This window comes from Phyllobates terribilis, unplaced genomic scaffold (genome assembly GCF_046119375.1).
Source record: "Phyllobates terribilis strain yellow unplaced genomic scaffold, ASM4611937v1 Scaffold_1__5_contigs__length_1240528914, whole genome shotgun sequence".
Lineage (NCBI taxonomy): Eukaryota > Metazoa > Chordata > Amphibia > Anura > Dendrobatidae > Phyllobates > Phyllobates terribilis.
This window is the reverse complement of record NW_027362761.1, coordinates 764,611,932-764,625,217: the sequence shown is the minus strand read 5'-3', so window position 1 is coordinate 764,625,217 and position 13,286 is coordinate 764,611,932. Positions and strand designations below refer to the sequence as shown.

Sequence of the window (13,286 nt, the reverse complement as noted above, 5' to 3'; positions counted from 1 at the left end):
AACATATCCAGTTCCCTTTGTGTCCCTGTCCAAAGGAGGAAGACGTCATCTATGTATCGCCACCACACCATAACATGTCTGAAGTGGTGGGACACAGACAAGGTCCTCCTCCAATGTAGCCATAACAATATTTGCGTAAGCAGGGGCCATATTGGCCCCCATCGCGGTTCCACGTTTTTGGAGGAAATATTCATCACCAAATAGGAAATAGTTATGATATAATACAAACTCTAATAATTCTATAATAAATTTCCTACTATTTTCACTAAGATCCGTATAAGACAATCTCCGTTCTATCGCTTCTATCCCCCTTCTGTTGTCAATGGAGGTGTATAAAACACCACTTCAAATGAGGCTAAAATGACCTCATTTTTTAATTCTACTTCCTGTATTTTTAATAAAAAATCCGTGGTATCCCTCACAAAAGATTTAGTATTTTTCGCCAATGGATTTAATATTTTATCCTAGTATGTACCAATTTTGTTAGTTAATGAATCTACCCCAGAGACTATGAGCCGTCCCGGGGGATGATCAAGATCTTTATGTATTTTAGGAAGTACATACAGTGCCTACAAGTAGTATTCCACCCCCTGCAGATTTAGCTGGTTTGATAAGATGCAAATAAGTTAGAGCCTTCAAACTGCAAACGAGAGTAGGTTTTATGAACAGAAGCATAAATCTTACAAACCAAAAAGTTATGTTGCTCAGTTGAATTTTATTAAATTTTAAACATAAAAGTGTGGGTCAATTATTATACAACCCCTATGTTTAATATTTTGTGGAATAACCCTTGTTTGCAATTACAGCTAATAATCGTCTTTTATAAGACCTGATCAGGCCGGCACAGGTCTGTGGAGTTATCTTGGCCCACTCCTCCATACAGATCTTCTCCAAGTTATCTAGGTTCTTTGGATGTCTCATGTGGACTTTATTCTTGAGCTCCTTCCACAAGTTTTCAATTGGGTTAAGGTCAGGAGACTGACTAGGCCACTGCAACACCTTGACTTTTTCCCTCTTGAACCAGGCCTTGGTTTTCTTGGCTGTGTGCTTTGGGTCGTTGTCTTGTTGGAAGATGAAATTACGACCCATCTTAAGATCCTTGATGGAGGAGCGGAGGTTCTTGCCCAAAATCTCCAGGTAGGCCGTGCTATCCATCTTCCCATGGATGCGGACCAGATGGCCAGGCCCCTTGGCTGAGAAACAGCCCCACAGCATGATGCTGCCACCACCATGCTTGACTGTAGGGATGGTATTCTTGGGGTCGTATGCAGTGCCATCCAGTCTCCAAACGTCACGTGTGTGGTTGGCACCAAAGATCTCGATCTTGGTCTCATCAGACCATAGAACCTTGAACCAGTCTGTCTCAGAGTCCTCCAAGTGATCATGAGCAAACTGTAGACGAGCCTTGACATGACGCTTTGAAAGTAAAGGTACCATACAGGCTCGTCTGGAACGGAGACCATTGCGGTGGAGTACGTTACTTATGGTATTGACTGAAACCAATGTCCCCACTGCCATGAGATCTTCCCGGAGTTCCCTCCTTGTTGTCCTTGGGTTAGCCTTGACTCTTCGGACAAGCCTGGCCTTGGCACGGGAGGACACTTTCAAAGGCTGTCCAGGCCGTGGAAGGCTAACAGTAGTTCCATAAGCCTTCCACTTACGGATGATGCTCCCAACAGTGGAGACAGGTAGGCCCAACTCCTTGGAAAGGGTTTTGTACCCCTTGCCAGCCTTGTGACCCTCCACGATCTTGTCTCTGATGGCCTTGGAATGCTCCTTTGTCTTTCCCATGTTGACCATGTCTGAGTGCTGTTCACAAGTTTGGGGAGGGTCTTAAATAGTCAGAAAAGGCTGGCAAAAGAGATCTTTAATCCACACATGTGAAGCTCATTATTCTTGGTGCCTGAACTACTTCTTAATACTTTAGGGGGACCAAACAGAATTCTTGTGGTTTGAGGGGTTGAATAATAAATGACACTCTGAATTAACTTTTTACGTTTTAAAAAAACAAAAAAAAAAAATTTGCTGCAGTGCATTTCCCACTTCCAGGCTGATCTACAGTACAAATGTCACAATGCCAAGTTAATTCCGCATGTGTCAACCAGCTAAATCTGCAGGGGGTTGAATACTACTTGTAGGCACTGTATGAAGGAGGATCTGATGGAGGCGATACTATTTCTCAGAACAAATTCATAGACTGCACAAATGTTGTTCAGTTCATTTTTGTTGAACTGTTTTTTTCAATATAGTGCATAGTGCATAATAAATTGTAAATATGCAAAAGTTTTTTGTTCTAAAGTTGTATTCCAATAAATATATTTTATGTTCTATCTAAATAGCTTGATTATTGTATCATAATAATGATTAAAAGCCTGATGTTACCATTTTACTACAGAAAATGTATTACTTAAACATGAGCCATGAGGGAGTCTTGGATTTGGAATTGCAGTCGGTGTCATGGAAATTGAGGAGTTGGAGGTTTGGCTTACCGACTCCACAGTCCTGCAAGTAGCTCTCCTTCCCATCCGATCCTGCCGTGGGCTCAAACAGTAGTGTACAACCACATATGGGGTACTGCCACGTTTGGTAAAAATTGCATTAGAAATTGTCCTGTCCATTTTCTTCTAATGCCCCTTGTGTGAATTATGACTTTGAGGTTAAAGTTTTCGCCGAAAAAACCCAAGTGTTTCTTTCTCACAGCCCAATCTTATAAAATTTGGATGTAGTCTGTGGGTTAAAAATGCTCATCACACCCAGAGATGAATTCCTTATGGGGTTTAGTTTGGCCAAATGGGGTCACTTGTGGGTGTTTCTGCTTGTTTGACACTTCAGTGGCTAATGAAAACTTTGTTGTGATATAACCTGGGGGTGGAAAGGGAACATAGAATATTAAACTTGCTTGGAAAGAGGGGAGGGAAGGGGAAAAAACATGAGTAAATGGTAAAAGACAAAACATATTAAAATTTGAGTAACCTTTTTATTTAGATTACAAATTGAACAGTAACATCAGTACAAATAAGGTATATAAAAGTCCTCTATAAGAAGGCAATAATTTCATTAACCAAACTGGTGATCGAGGTAGTCTAACCAAGGTCATTTATGAAGAGTTGTTAATAATTGCAAATCTCTGCTTATAAGAGTTGTGTAGGGAATTTTTTTCTAAAGTGATGCAATAGCAAGTGTAACCAAAAGAAAGATATGTATTAACAAAGCTCTAAAATCTGGATTAATTTGTTCAATTTCTTCTGATAGAAGAGCTAAGTGTGGCGAAATTGAGATATTACTTCCTATAATTTTGTTGATTAAACTAAACATTTCCTTCGAAAAATTACGGATTTTAGGGCAGAACCAAAATATATGAATCAGGTCTGCTTTGCATCTACAATCTCTCCAGCAATATGGAGAGTGATTAGTAAAAGCTTAGTCTGCTAGGTGTGAGATACCATCTTGACATACATTTAGCTTTTGACCACATATGGGGTTATCGCTGTGTTCAGGAGAAATTGCCTAACAAATTGTGGGGTCCATTTTCTATTGCGTCTAGTGAAAATTAGAAATTTGGTGCTGAAACAGTATTTTAGTGGAAAAAATGTAATTTTTTGTTTTCATATCTAAATGTTAAGTTTTGTGAATCACCTGTAGGTTAAAAATGCTCATTGCACCCCTAGATGAATTCCTTGAGTGGTCTAGTTTCCAAAATGGTGTCATTTGTTGGGGGGCTTCTGCTATTTTGGCATGTCATGGGCTCTGTAAATGTGAAATGGCATTCACAATCTATTCCAGCCAAATTTTCGCTCCAAAAATCAAATGGCGCTCTTTCCTTTCCGAGCTCTGTCACGTGCAGGGCTGTGGAGTCGGTAAGCCCTACATCCAACTCCCGACTCCTCAATTTCCACGACTCCGACTCCCTCATACATGGCTCATATTTAAGTGATAAATTTACTGTAGCACAGATTCATCTCAGCTAAAAGTCTAGACCCTTAGATCAGGAATAGGACAGACATTTATAGGACATTTCATAACTTTACCAAATTCTCATGTAAAATATTTCCCACACACTGCATTGAACTACTGTACCCAATTTATTATATATTTTAGGAGTCCGTCCATTTTATATAGACTCCGACACCACCAAAATGGACACCAACTCCACAGCCCTGGTTATGTACCCAAAAAGCAGTTTTTGACCATATTTGGGGTATCATCATGTTCAGGAGAAATTGCGGATCAAATTATGGGGTCGATTTTCTCTATTATCCTATTTGAGGGTTGCAGTTTTTAAAATGTTATCACTTCTGGGGTTTTCTGATGTATAGGCCTCTAATGTCCTTTCAAAACTGAATTTGACAATCTGGTTTAAGGATATAAGCATTGAAAAGTTTGAAAATCGTGAATTTTTCACAATTTTCCTCAAATTTCAGATATTTTTACACAAAAAACTTGCTACCAGTCACCAAACAAACCAGCGAAAACGCTTTTCTAGATAAAATGATTTTTAACCTTGATAAAGGCTAAGTTCACACAAGTGTATAAATATCATTGTTTCATTCAGAAAACTCAGATTATTTTTTTTTCACTTGTCATTCGTCTTCAATCCATTTTTTATTACAGCAGCAGCCATTAATAATTTACAAGACCAATTACAGTTAGAAAAACTAACGTTATACGGTGGCTCCATATGGCATCTGTGTGCTTTTGTTTGTGTTTTTGCGCACCCATAGACTTCAGTGGGTGAGTTACATCCGACAAATAGAAGAAACTAGTACATGCTGTGATGTTGTTTTTCACAGGCAGTTTTGCCTGTCTGCTCCTGCACTGCCCATCTCTCTTCCTTCACCCTGGCTGATGTCAGTGGGTGGAATTTTAACATTCTCAGTTGCAGCAGCCGAGATTCTCCTTTTTAAGAATGGCCCTGATTTGCTGCTGTAGCTGCACACCAGGCTGAGATATGGCTATGGGGTCAGCATTGTGGCTCAGTTGTTAATATTAAGTTTAAAGTGGTACTTCATGGAGATAGTGTGTTTTAATGGATATGCCTTGATAAAACTATAAAACCAACATCCTTTATGTTTGTAATCCTGACAGTACCTGTTAGGGTATGTGCACACGATCCTTTTTTTGCAGCGCATTGAACGCAGCATACTTGTGCTGCGTCCAAAGCACTGCACCCCGGCTTCACCGCATCCTATCCTTTGCACTATAGAATTTCTCTTAAGAGAAATTGACACGCTACGGTCTGTGAAGACGCGCCGCATGTCTGTCTCCGCGGGTGAGCCGCAGGAGAATGGGAACGCATAGTGGGCATGGGATTTGTATAAATCCCATCGACTATGCTGTAACATTTGGTCACTGCAGATTGCACGCAGCACACTTGCGCTGCGTTCAATCCGCAGTGAACACTGATCATGTGCACATACCCTTACTAGTGAATGTGATTATGGCTCTGCTCCTCAATGCTCCCCCTCCCAGCGGGAACATTACGTCACAGATCAGGGGGCGTGACCTGCTGCTGGCTGCTAATAACAGCCAGCTCCCTGATGACATCTCTGTCCATGCAGCCCAAGATTAGGGGGTGTAGCCATCCACTGCCAATCTACTACAGTCAATCTGTGCTCTGCCTGTCCTCCCCCTCCACTCTCCTTTTGGGATCCATGCCTTCTAATTTTACAGCTCCTTTACAGCTCCCTCCATGCTCCTGGACATGTTGTAGAGAAGCTGAAAATACAAGCTGTGATCAACTGCAGAACAAACCATGGCAGTGCATAATGTGTACTGTCATGTATCAGGCAGGGAGCAGATGCAGAGCACTGATCCACACGACAATACATAATGCACTGCCATGGCTTACTCTGACATGTGTCAATCTGACTGAAAGAAGCTGTGAAATTAGCAGGCATGGATCCTGATGGGAGGGAAAGTACTGGCAGAGCTTGGATAGAATGAATGTAGTAGCTGACCATGCCTGGAAGGAGATGTTATTAGGGGGCTGGCTGTTACTAGAAGCCAGGAGCAGACAACCTCCAAGCCCCCCCCCCCCCTTGATCTGTGACATAACGTCCCAAAAGGGATGAGGAGCAGAGCCACCATTGCATTCAATAGCAGGTACTGTCAGGATTACAAACATCACTATGGATGTTGGCTTTATAGTTTTAAGGCATGTCCATTAAAATACTTTATCTCCCTAGTACCACTTTAAGTAAATTAATACACAGAACATATCTGATACATCTTTTGTTACTGTATTGTTAACCTGCAAGGATATATGAGATACTTTCTTGGAGGGAAAGGTTTAAATGGGTTGTTGCTTTTAAATTTTGATGGCCTAACGTTTTGCTCTCTTCTAAAATGAAAAAATCTGCTTTATTTCCTGCCATTCTAACATTGACCCTCTTCTGCACCCCTGTAGATGGGGCTGAAAGAGTGCTGTTCCAACTAAGGCAGGTGATCACTACAGCTAATCACTCGGCTCAACGTGCATTCCAAGGTAAAAGTCATTAGACAATTGAGCTCAGTGATTGGCTGTAGCGGTCGTGAGCTATCGCTTTGTCGTTGCTCCTACAACAGTGCCAACCAAGACAGATTATTTTTAGAAAGATCAACTTTTGGGCAATTAAAATACCACTCCAGTGTTTTTGTTTTTTTTTTCATCGCTGGAGTTCTCCTCCTCCTCCTCCGCCTCTGTGCATCTCAATATATTGTCTACAACAGAAACAATGACACCACAAGACACTGAGACAGAATGAGGGAGGAGAAATAAAGAAACTTTCTGTATGTCCCGTGACAACCAATTGCCACTACACTTAGTAGTAGTCTCTCTGAACCCAATACATATGCCAAAGAGTCCAAACTGCATTAAAATGCTCAATAATCTTATTCAGCCTAGCTGTAAGATATTCCATACCTCTGGTATCTTGTATTCGGGACTGAAGTTCAATATTCAATGGGGGTTGGACCGACTTCCACTTACAGGCTTTCAGACATCTGGCAGCCGTTGGTAGTGGTGCTTCTAATCTAAGGTCTCTGACCTTATAGTTGTACTTACTTGCCTCTGTCTTTACCTTTTTATCGGTGCCACTCAGGTCCCGTGGCGTTATCTTGTGACTCCCAACTTCTGACTGGCCGAAAGTCAGAAGTAATAGTCACAAGCTCTTAATGCAAGTCTGAGAGCCAGAACGAGGCTTTTGTAGACTTGCATTGAAATGTGACCTCTGTCTCGCACTAGCAAACACTGGAACAATCCTTCAGGTCACAATCTGTTGTAGACCAACGGGAGCTGCGGCGATTGAAGGTGAAGAAGGCGGCTGGCAAGTATAAGAGAAGCACCACTCCAGTAGTAAAATAAACGCTGGAGTAGTGTTTTCAAGTTCAGAAGCAAAAAAGTCGTCTGGTTTAAAGAAGCTGTTTCAAACGAGGTAGCGCACTGCTTTGGATCATGTAGCGAGACCCCACTCTGACACACACATTCCCGAACATCTTGGTCAAGTGACTGCTGTCTAAAGTGCTTAGTAACATGTAATCAAACTTTAATATTATTTTCTCTCTCAAGAATTTGGACTCTAGTCCTGTGCTTCTAGTAGCTGGTAAAATGTTACAGAATTACAGCAATACATGTTTTATAATTTGCAATGTGGTATAACTAGCTCCATTGTCGACGGAAATGTAAGTATACATTGCATGCTGACATTTTTTCTTAATTCATAATTTACATTGGCAGTAGAAAAGACTTTGGGTTCTCCATAGGAAAACGCATTGAGTCAGTGTGGGGTAGTGTTATTGTTTCAACTGTACCTAATATTTTAATTCACGATTCTTTTAATATTTTTTCTTTTTAGCTGACTGAGACATTAAATATGGATCGAGGAAGAGGCCAAAGGGAAAGTGCAGGTATAAGCAGGAACATTTATCCGCAGCAGTACAGCTACCCCTCCACGCAAAATTTAGAGATACAAGAGCTAGCATCTAAGCGAGTTGACATTCAAAAAAAAAGGTTTTACTTGGACGTCAAGCAGAGCGCTCGAGGTCGTTTTTTAAAGATTGCAGAAGTTTGGATTGGTAGAGGGCGGCAGGATAATATTAGAAAAAGCAAGTTAACGTTATCCTTGTCTGTGGCTGCTGAATTAAAAGATTGTTTAGGAGATTTTATTGAGCACTATGCTCATCTGGGTCTACGAAGTAGTCATTCTCAAAGAAGTGAACATGGTAGTGAGAAAGAGCATGATTCTAGAAGGAGGCCTCATCCATCCTCACCTTCAGGTTCTGTTGGATCAGAAGAACCTGCAACACACAGCGTTCTAAAAACTGAGTATATTGAACGCGACAATAGAAAATATTATTTAGACCTTAAAGAGAACCAACGGGGACGCTTTCTTAGAATAAGACAAACGATGACCAGAGGACCTGGAATGATTGGTTATTTTGGGCAGAGCTTGGGTCAAGAGCAGACAATAGTTCTACCAGCGCAAGGTATGATCGAATTCAGAGATGCATTAGTTCAGCTTATTGAAGATTATGGAGAAGGAGATATAGAAGAACGACGAGGTGGTGGTGATGAACCTCCTGAGCTTCCAGAAGGAACATCTTTCCGTGTGGACAATAAGAGGTTCTACTTTGACGTTGGCTCAAACCGTTATGGCATATTCTTAAGGGTAAGCGAGGTTAGACCTCCCTATCGCAACACTATCACAGTCCCTTACAAAGTATGGACCAGGTTTGGGGACAATTTTATCAAATATGAAGAGGAAATGAGAAAAATTTACAATAGCCATAAAGAAAAGCGGATGGATGCACGTGTGGACAGTAGTGAAGAGCAAGAGTGTCCTGAGTAAAACAAATGCCAGAGAACACCTTACAAAATTTGAAGTCTTTTTATTGGAGACAAATTCTGTAGTCTTTTAGAAGATTTCCCTATTTTTTAATTTTTGTTCATTCCTTTTTATTATTTTTTAGCAGAGTATCAATGGACAAGAAGTCCTTCAAAGAGTCTGGTGTCCGCATCTTGGCCTACAACACAAACAATACTATGAGCTTACCAGCCTCTGATAGAGCTGCTTCAATAATTTCAAGACTGTATAAGTATTTTTGTTTTTTTGATCAGCACAAAGTTCAACCTTTTAAAATACCTTTAGGTAAGGCTTGAATTGCACTATAAAAGCAAACTACATTATATCTATATTTCTACTTGCATAGATGTATAGATATTATACAAATATGATATATAACCTAGTCAACATTTTTTTTTTAATTATTTGTTTGATTTTCACATTTGCTTTCAGCTCTGCCAAGCTTATATACAGGGCATTTATTACTGTGAATGTATATGAAATGCATTTACACATTTGTAAAACTCTGTTCAGAGTTGAGAATGTCTGTTGGGTGCAGAATCCATCAGCAACAAAGACGAATGGTAGCTGACAGTGTGTGATAACTGTTTACACTGTTTACAGCCAAGGAATTTCTACATTTCAAAGAAACTGTTCAAGTGTCAACAAAACGGCTGCACTGAATCTAGGGTAGAAAATATATCCTGACAGTAGCAGCTTGCATATGTAAAAGAGTAGAATTATGCCTTTTAACAATATTCCTCCCTTTATGGCTATTTTATATAGAAATATATAGATTATGGTGCACCTATGTATAGGCCTGTTGTACTATGAGAAATTGTTTATATTGTAAGTCAAGGTAACTGATTACTTCTCCCCCCCCCCCCCCCCCCCCCGGTGTGTGCGTGTGAGTGTCAGGTCACAAAGAAAAAAAACTATTAGTGAATGTTTAAAATATTATTTTAGTTGAGTATCGTTTGATTGTGTTTTACGCAGCATCTCCTAGCAAAGAACGATTGGGTGCTTTAACAAAAAAAAATAAAAATGGAAAGACCTATATTTCCACCTGAAGTGTGGTGTAGGGTTCTCATTTATGACAATGGACAGTTGAACCATACCAAATCTGCCCTTATTTATGTATTGTTTTGCACAAGGGGTTGCTGACTTTGTATGTTGGGTGTAGAAGCACTAAAAAGTTTTATTTTTTATTTAAAGAAAAAAAAAATTATATATATATATATATATCTATAAATATATATGAACCATTAGTGTTTAATTATAAATTGTATGTATACCATAGTTATGCATGTTAAGCATATCTATAGAGTTATCTTTAGTAATGATTATAAGTGGGGTATACAGTAAGTATCACAACACTGTTGCTGCTAATCCCAGTGCCTGTAGTAATGGAGAATATGTTCACACTGCTAATTCGGGGAAGAATGTAACAAACTTTTTTGGTCCATAAATATCATACAGTAATTACAATGCCTTGATTTGTCAATGACTGGCACTTTCCCCCTTTTTCCTAAACACTAATTGATTAATGCAGAGAGTAACATTAGTTTTTCTGCACCAAAGCGCTCTTACGCTTTCCTTTTCCTTTTCTTTTTTTCGTTTTTTATTTCAAAATAGCTTGTAAAACTTCCTCAAAATGTATTTTTGACTTTGTCAAGACCTTGTTCGCATTTGTGCTATAATAATGGAATTGTATTTTTTTTTTCCTTCCATTTTAGCACTCCGCCTCCATAGAAAATAGTTACTTAAACAGGTTGCATACTTTTTAATCAGACCCTAGTATAACATTGCTGTTTTAGCAATGTGAACAAGGCCTAATTAATGTTTTGGCGTATTTTGCGTTCTAATGAAGACCTAACATGTTTTGTTGTAAAAAATTGTATTTCCGATGAAATACCAATTCTGGAGCATTTTTCTTAGAACTTTGAATTGTGATATTTTTCTGTTATTACTCTTAGAATTTTTTTAATGCATTGTCAATTGAGTGTTACTCGTTGGGGGTGTCCTTGAACAGTCTGATATTGTCCAATTGGTGCAGTCAGGGTCAGATTGTGTAGGGACCCACACCATTGAAAAGGGCAATAGCAGCAGCAGTCACTTCATTCAGAAAATTTCTAGAAGGGCTAAAGGAGGAATGGCATAACATGGTTATGAAAAAAGATAAACCAGAAATACGATTCCAATGGGAGTACAAGAGCTGACACTTAATTTTGGCAACCATCAGGATATTGAAGTGTGGTTCTAATTTTGAATGGAATATACAAAAAGATTTCTATCTGTTACATTATCAGCATCATTAATTCCTGTAATGTTAAAATGTGGCTGAAAAAATAATGGCATATTGGAATTCTGAAGGCTCATATCTACTCCATCATGTATCTTTTATTAATTAGCCTTGAGTCTAATATGAATAGAGCCTAATAGTGAGTGGTAGAGTAGCATATCTGTACACAAATTTTGTGTACATTCTCATACATTGAGCCATTGCAAGTTAAGTAGTGATCTTGGGGCCAAGTCCTAAGTAATCCCATTGAAAAACACTACAGCCTTTGAGGAACTTTTAAGCGGTGTTTCTGCAAGATTTTAGATTGATACTGTAAGAATTTGGTATATTAACAAAGTTTGTAGTAATCTAGATTTACTTAACTCGGTTAAAATCAACACACCTAATGTATTTACAGTAACTGTAATGATGATTCTTGCTATTGGTTTTGCCAGTTAATAAAACTTTGGTTTCACACAACTGTAATCCATCCACATTTTATCACTTTTTTTTTTTTTTTTTTTCAAAGCCTCATGTAGCTATACATACATAGTAGCGTAGGTTGAATAAAGACCTAGTTCCGTCAAGCTCAACCTTTCCTCCCCCCAGTTCAACCTTTCCTCCCCCTGTTCAACCTTTCCTTCCCCTAACTTGTAGAACTACCAAAATAAACTTGGCTCACAAGTGATATAGCAAAATTACAGGGTGTACCAGTCATATTGCCAGCCACATGCTTAAAATACTGTTCCACTCTTTTTATATTGATGACCCATCCCAAAGGTCCATTTACACTGAAAGATTATGTTGAAGCAAAGTGCTCGTTCACAATAATTGTGCAGTCTGCCAATCACCCAACGAACGTTTCCTCCAATTACAATATCTTTTGTACTGCACACAAGATCATCATTCTCGGCAGCGCATCGTCCTATATAAACAGGACTCGTCTGCTGAGAACAGTAGTAGCCTATGTGCACTGAACAACATAATACGGTTTCTTTAGTGTGCAACTGAAGAGCGGGTCTGCCTGTGTAAACATGCTATTAAGTTTCCGCTAATCCGCAATTGTTTAGTGCTGCCGGTCAGCTCATGTAAACAGGCCTGTAGGATACATCAGTTCAGTGGGGGGTCCAGTACCCAGCACCCCCACCCATTAGCTGTTCAGTGCCAGCAGCGGCCAAATGTTAACAGTTGTAAAGCTGAGCCCTATTCAGGTGAGGATCTGCAGTTCTCAGCAGAAGTACACTATACAGTTGATGGAGCTGTGCTGCTCAGCTCTGCAACTGCTAACATCTGGTCGCCAGCTTTGAGAACAGCAGATGGGTGAAGCTCTGTTTCTGAAGACTCAAGGACTTAAGGGGAACCTGTCACAAGAAAAAAACTCTATTATTCTGCAGATATGGGGTTAATTTGTAGGTTACTAGTGTTCTTAACCTGCCTGGTGCCAAACGCTGCAGCGAGAAAATTAACTTTAGTTTCCCAGGTAGCGTTCCATTTTAAGTCACAAGAGCGACACCGGCGCAGGTTCAGTCACCTCTCTGAGTATACAGAGCGGCAGCTGTAACCGCACCCCTGGCCCTGACTGACACTGGCTCTGCATTGGGGCCTGCTGTTAGGCAGTGGCGGGGGTGCGGTTACAGCTGCCATTCTGTATACTCTGAGCGGTGACTGAACCCGCCCTGGCTGCGCCCCCGTGACTGAGACTGGAACGCTGCTGGGAAGAATAAAAATAATTTTCTCCTGGCAGCGTTCGGCTAAGTGTGGGTGCCAGGCAGGTTACTAATGCTATTAACCCCATATCTGCAGGTTAATAGCGTTTTTTCTGGTGACGGGTTCCTTTTAAGGATAGGTCATCAGTATAAATGTAGTGATATAATCCTTTAAACATCTTGGATTTGGTGTTGCTTATGCATGTGTTTTTTGTTTTTATTCAAATTTGAGTTGACCCCAGAAAAAAATGCTAATATTATTTTGTATTCTGCCCCTATTAAGAACAACATTTTTTGGCTTAAAAATGATGAAAATTTGCTAAATTATCATTTGAGATGATGTGAAAACTTTGCTTTGTCACATATATAGTATATTGTTAGCCAGGTTCACAAGTCTGTAGTAGTAAATATTGCTCTATAGGTTTTTTTTTGCGCTCTGTAGATGGTACTATTACTATAATGTTTCTTTGTAAAGTACTA

General features: G+C 39.7%; 1 protein-coding gene across 3 annotated transcripts in view; it reads left to right on the top strand.

The window, feature by feature from the left end:
• Positions 1 to 11,586, top strand: part of PURG (purine rich element binding protein G) — an 86,233-nt gene extending 74,647 nt beyond the window's left edge. For all 3 annotated transcript variants that reach the window (XM_073636948.1, XM_073636949.1, XM_073636950.1), the window contains one exon: positions 7,833 to 11,586. In XM_073636948.1, the coding sequence (XP_073493049.1) occupies positions 7,851 to 8,825 (975 nt within the window). In that variant the 5' untranslated portion in view covers positions 7,833 to 7,850 and the 3' untranslated portion in view covers positions 8,826 to 11,586. The remainder of the gene's footprint in view (positions 1 to 7,832) is intronic.
• The last annotated feature ends 1,700 nt before the right edge of the window (positions 11,587 to 13,286 follow it).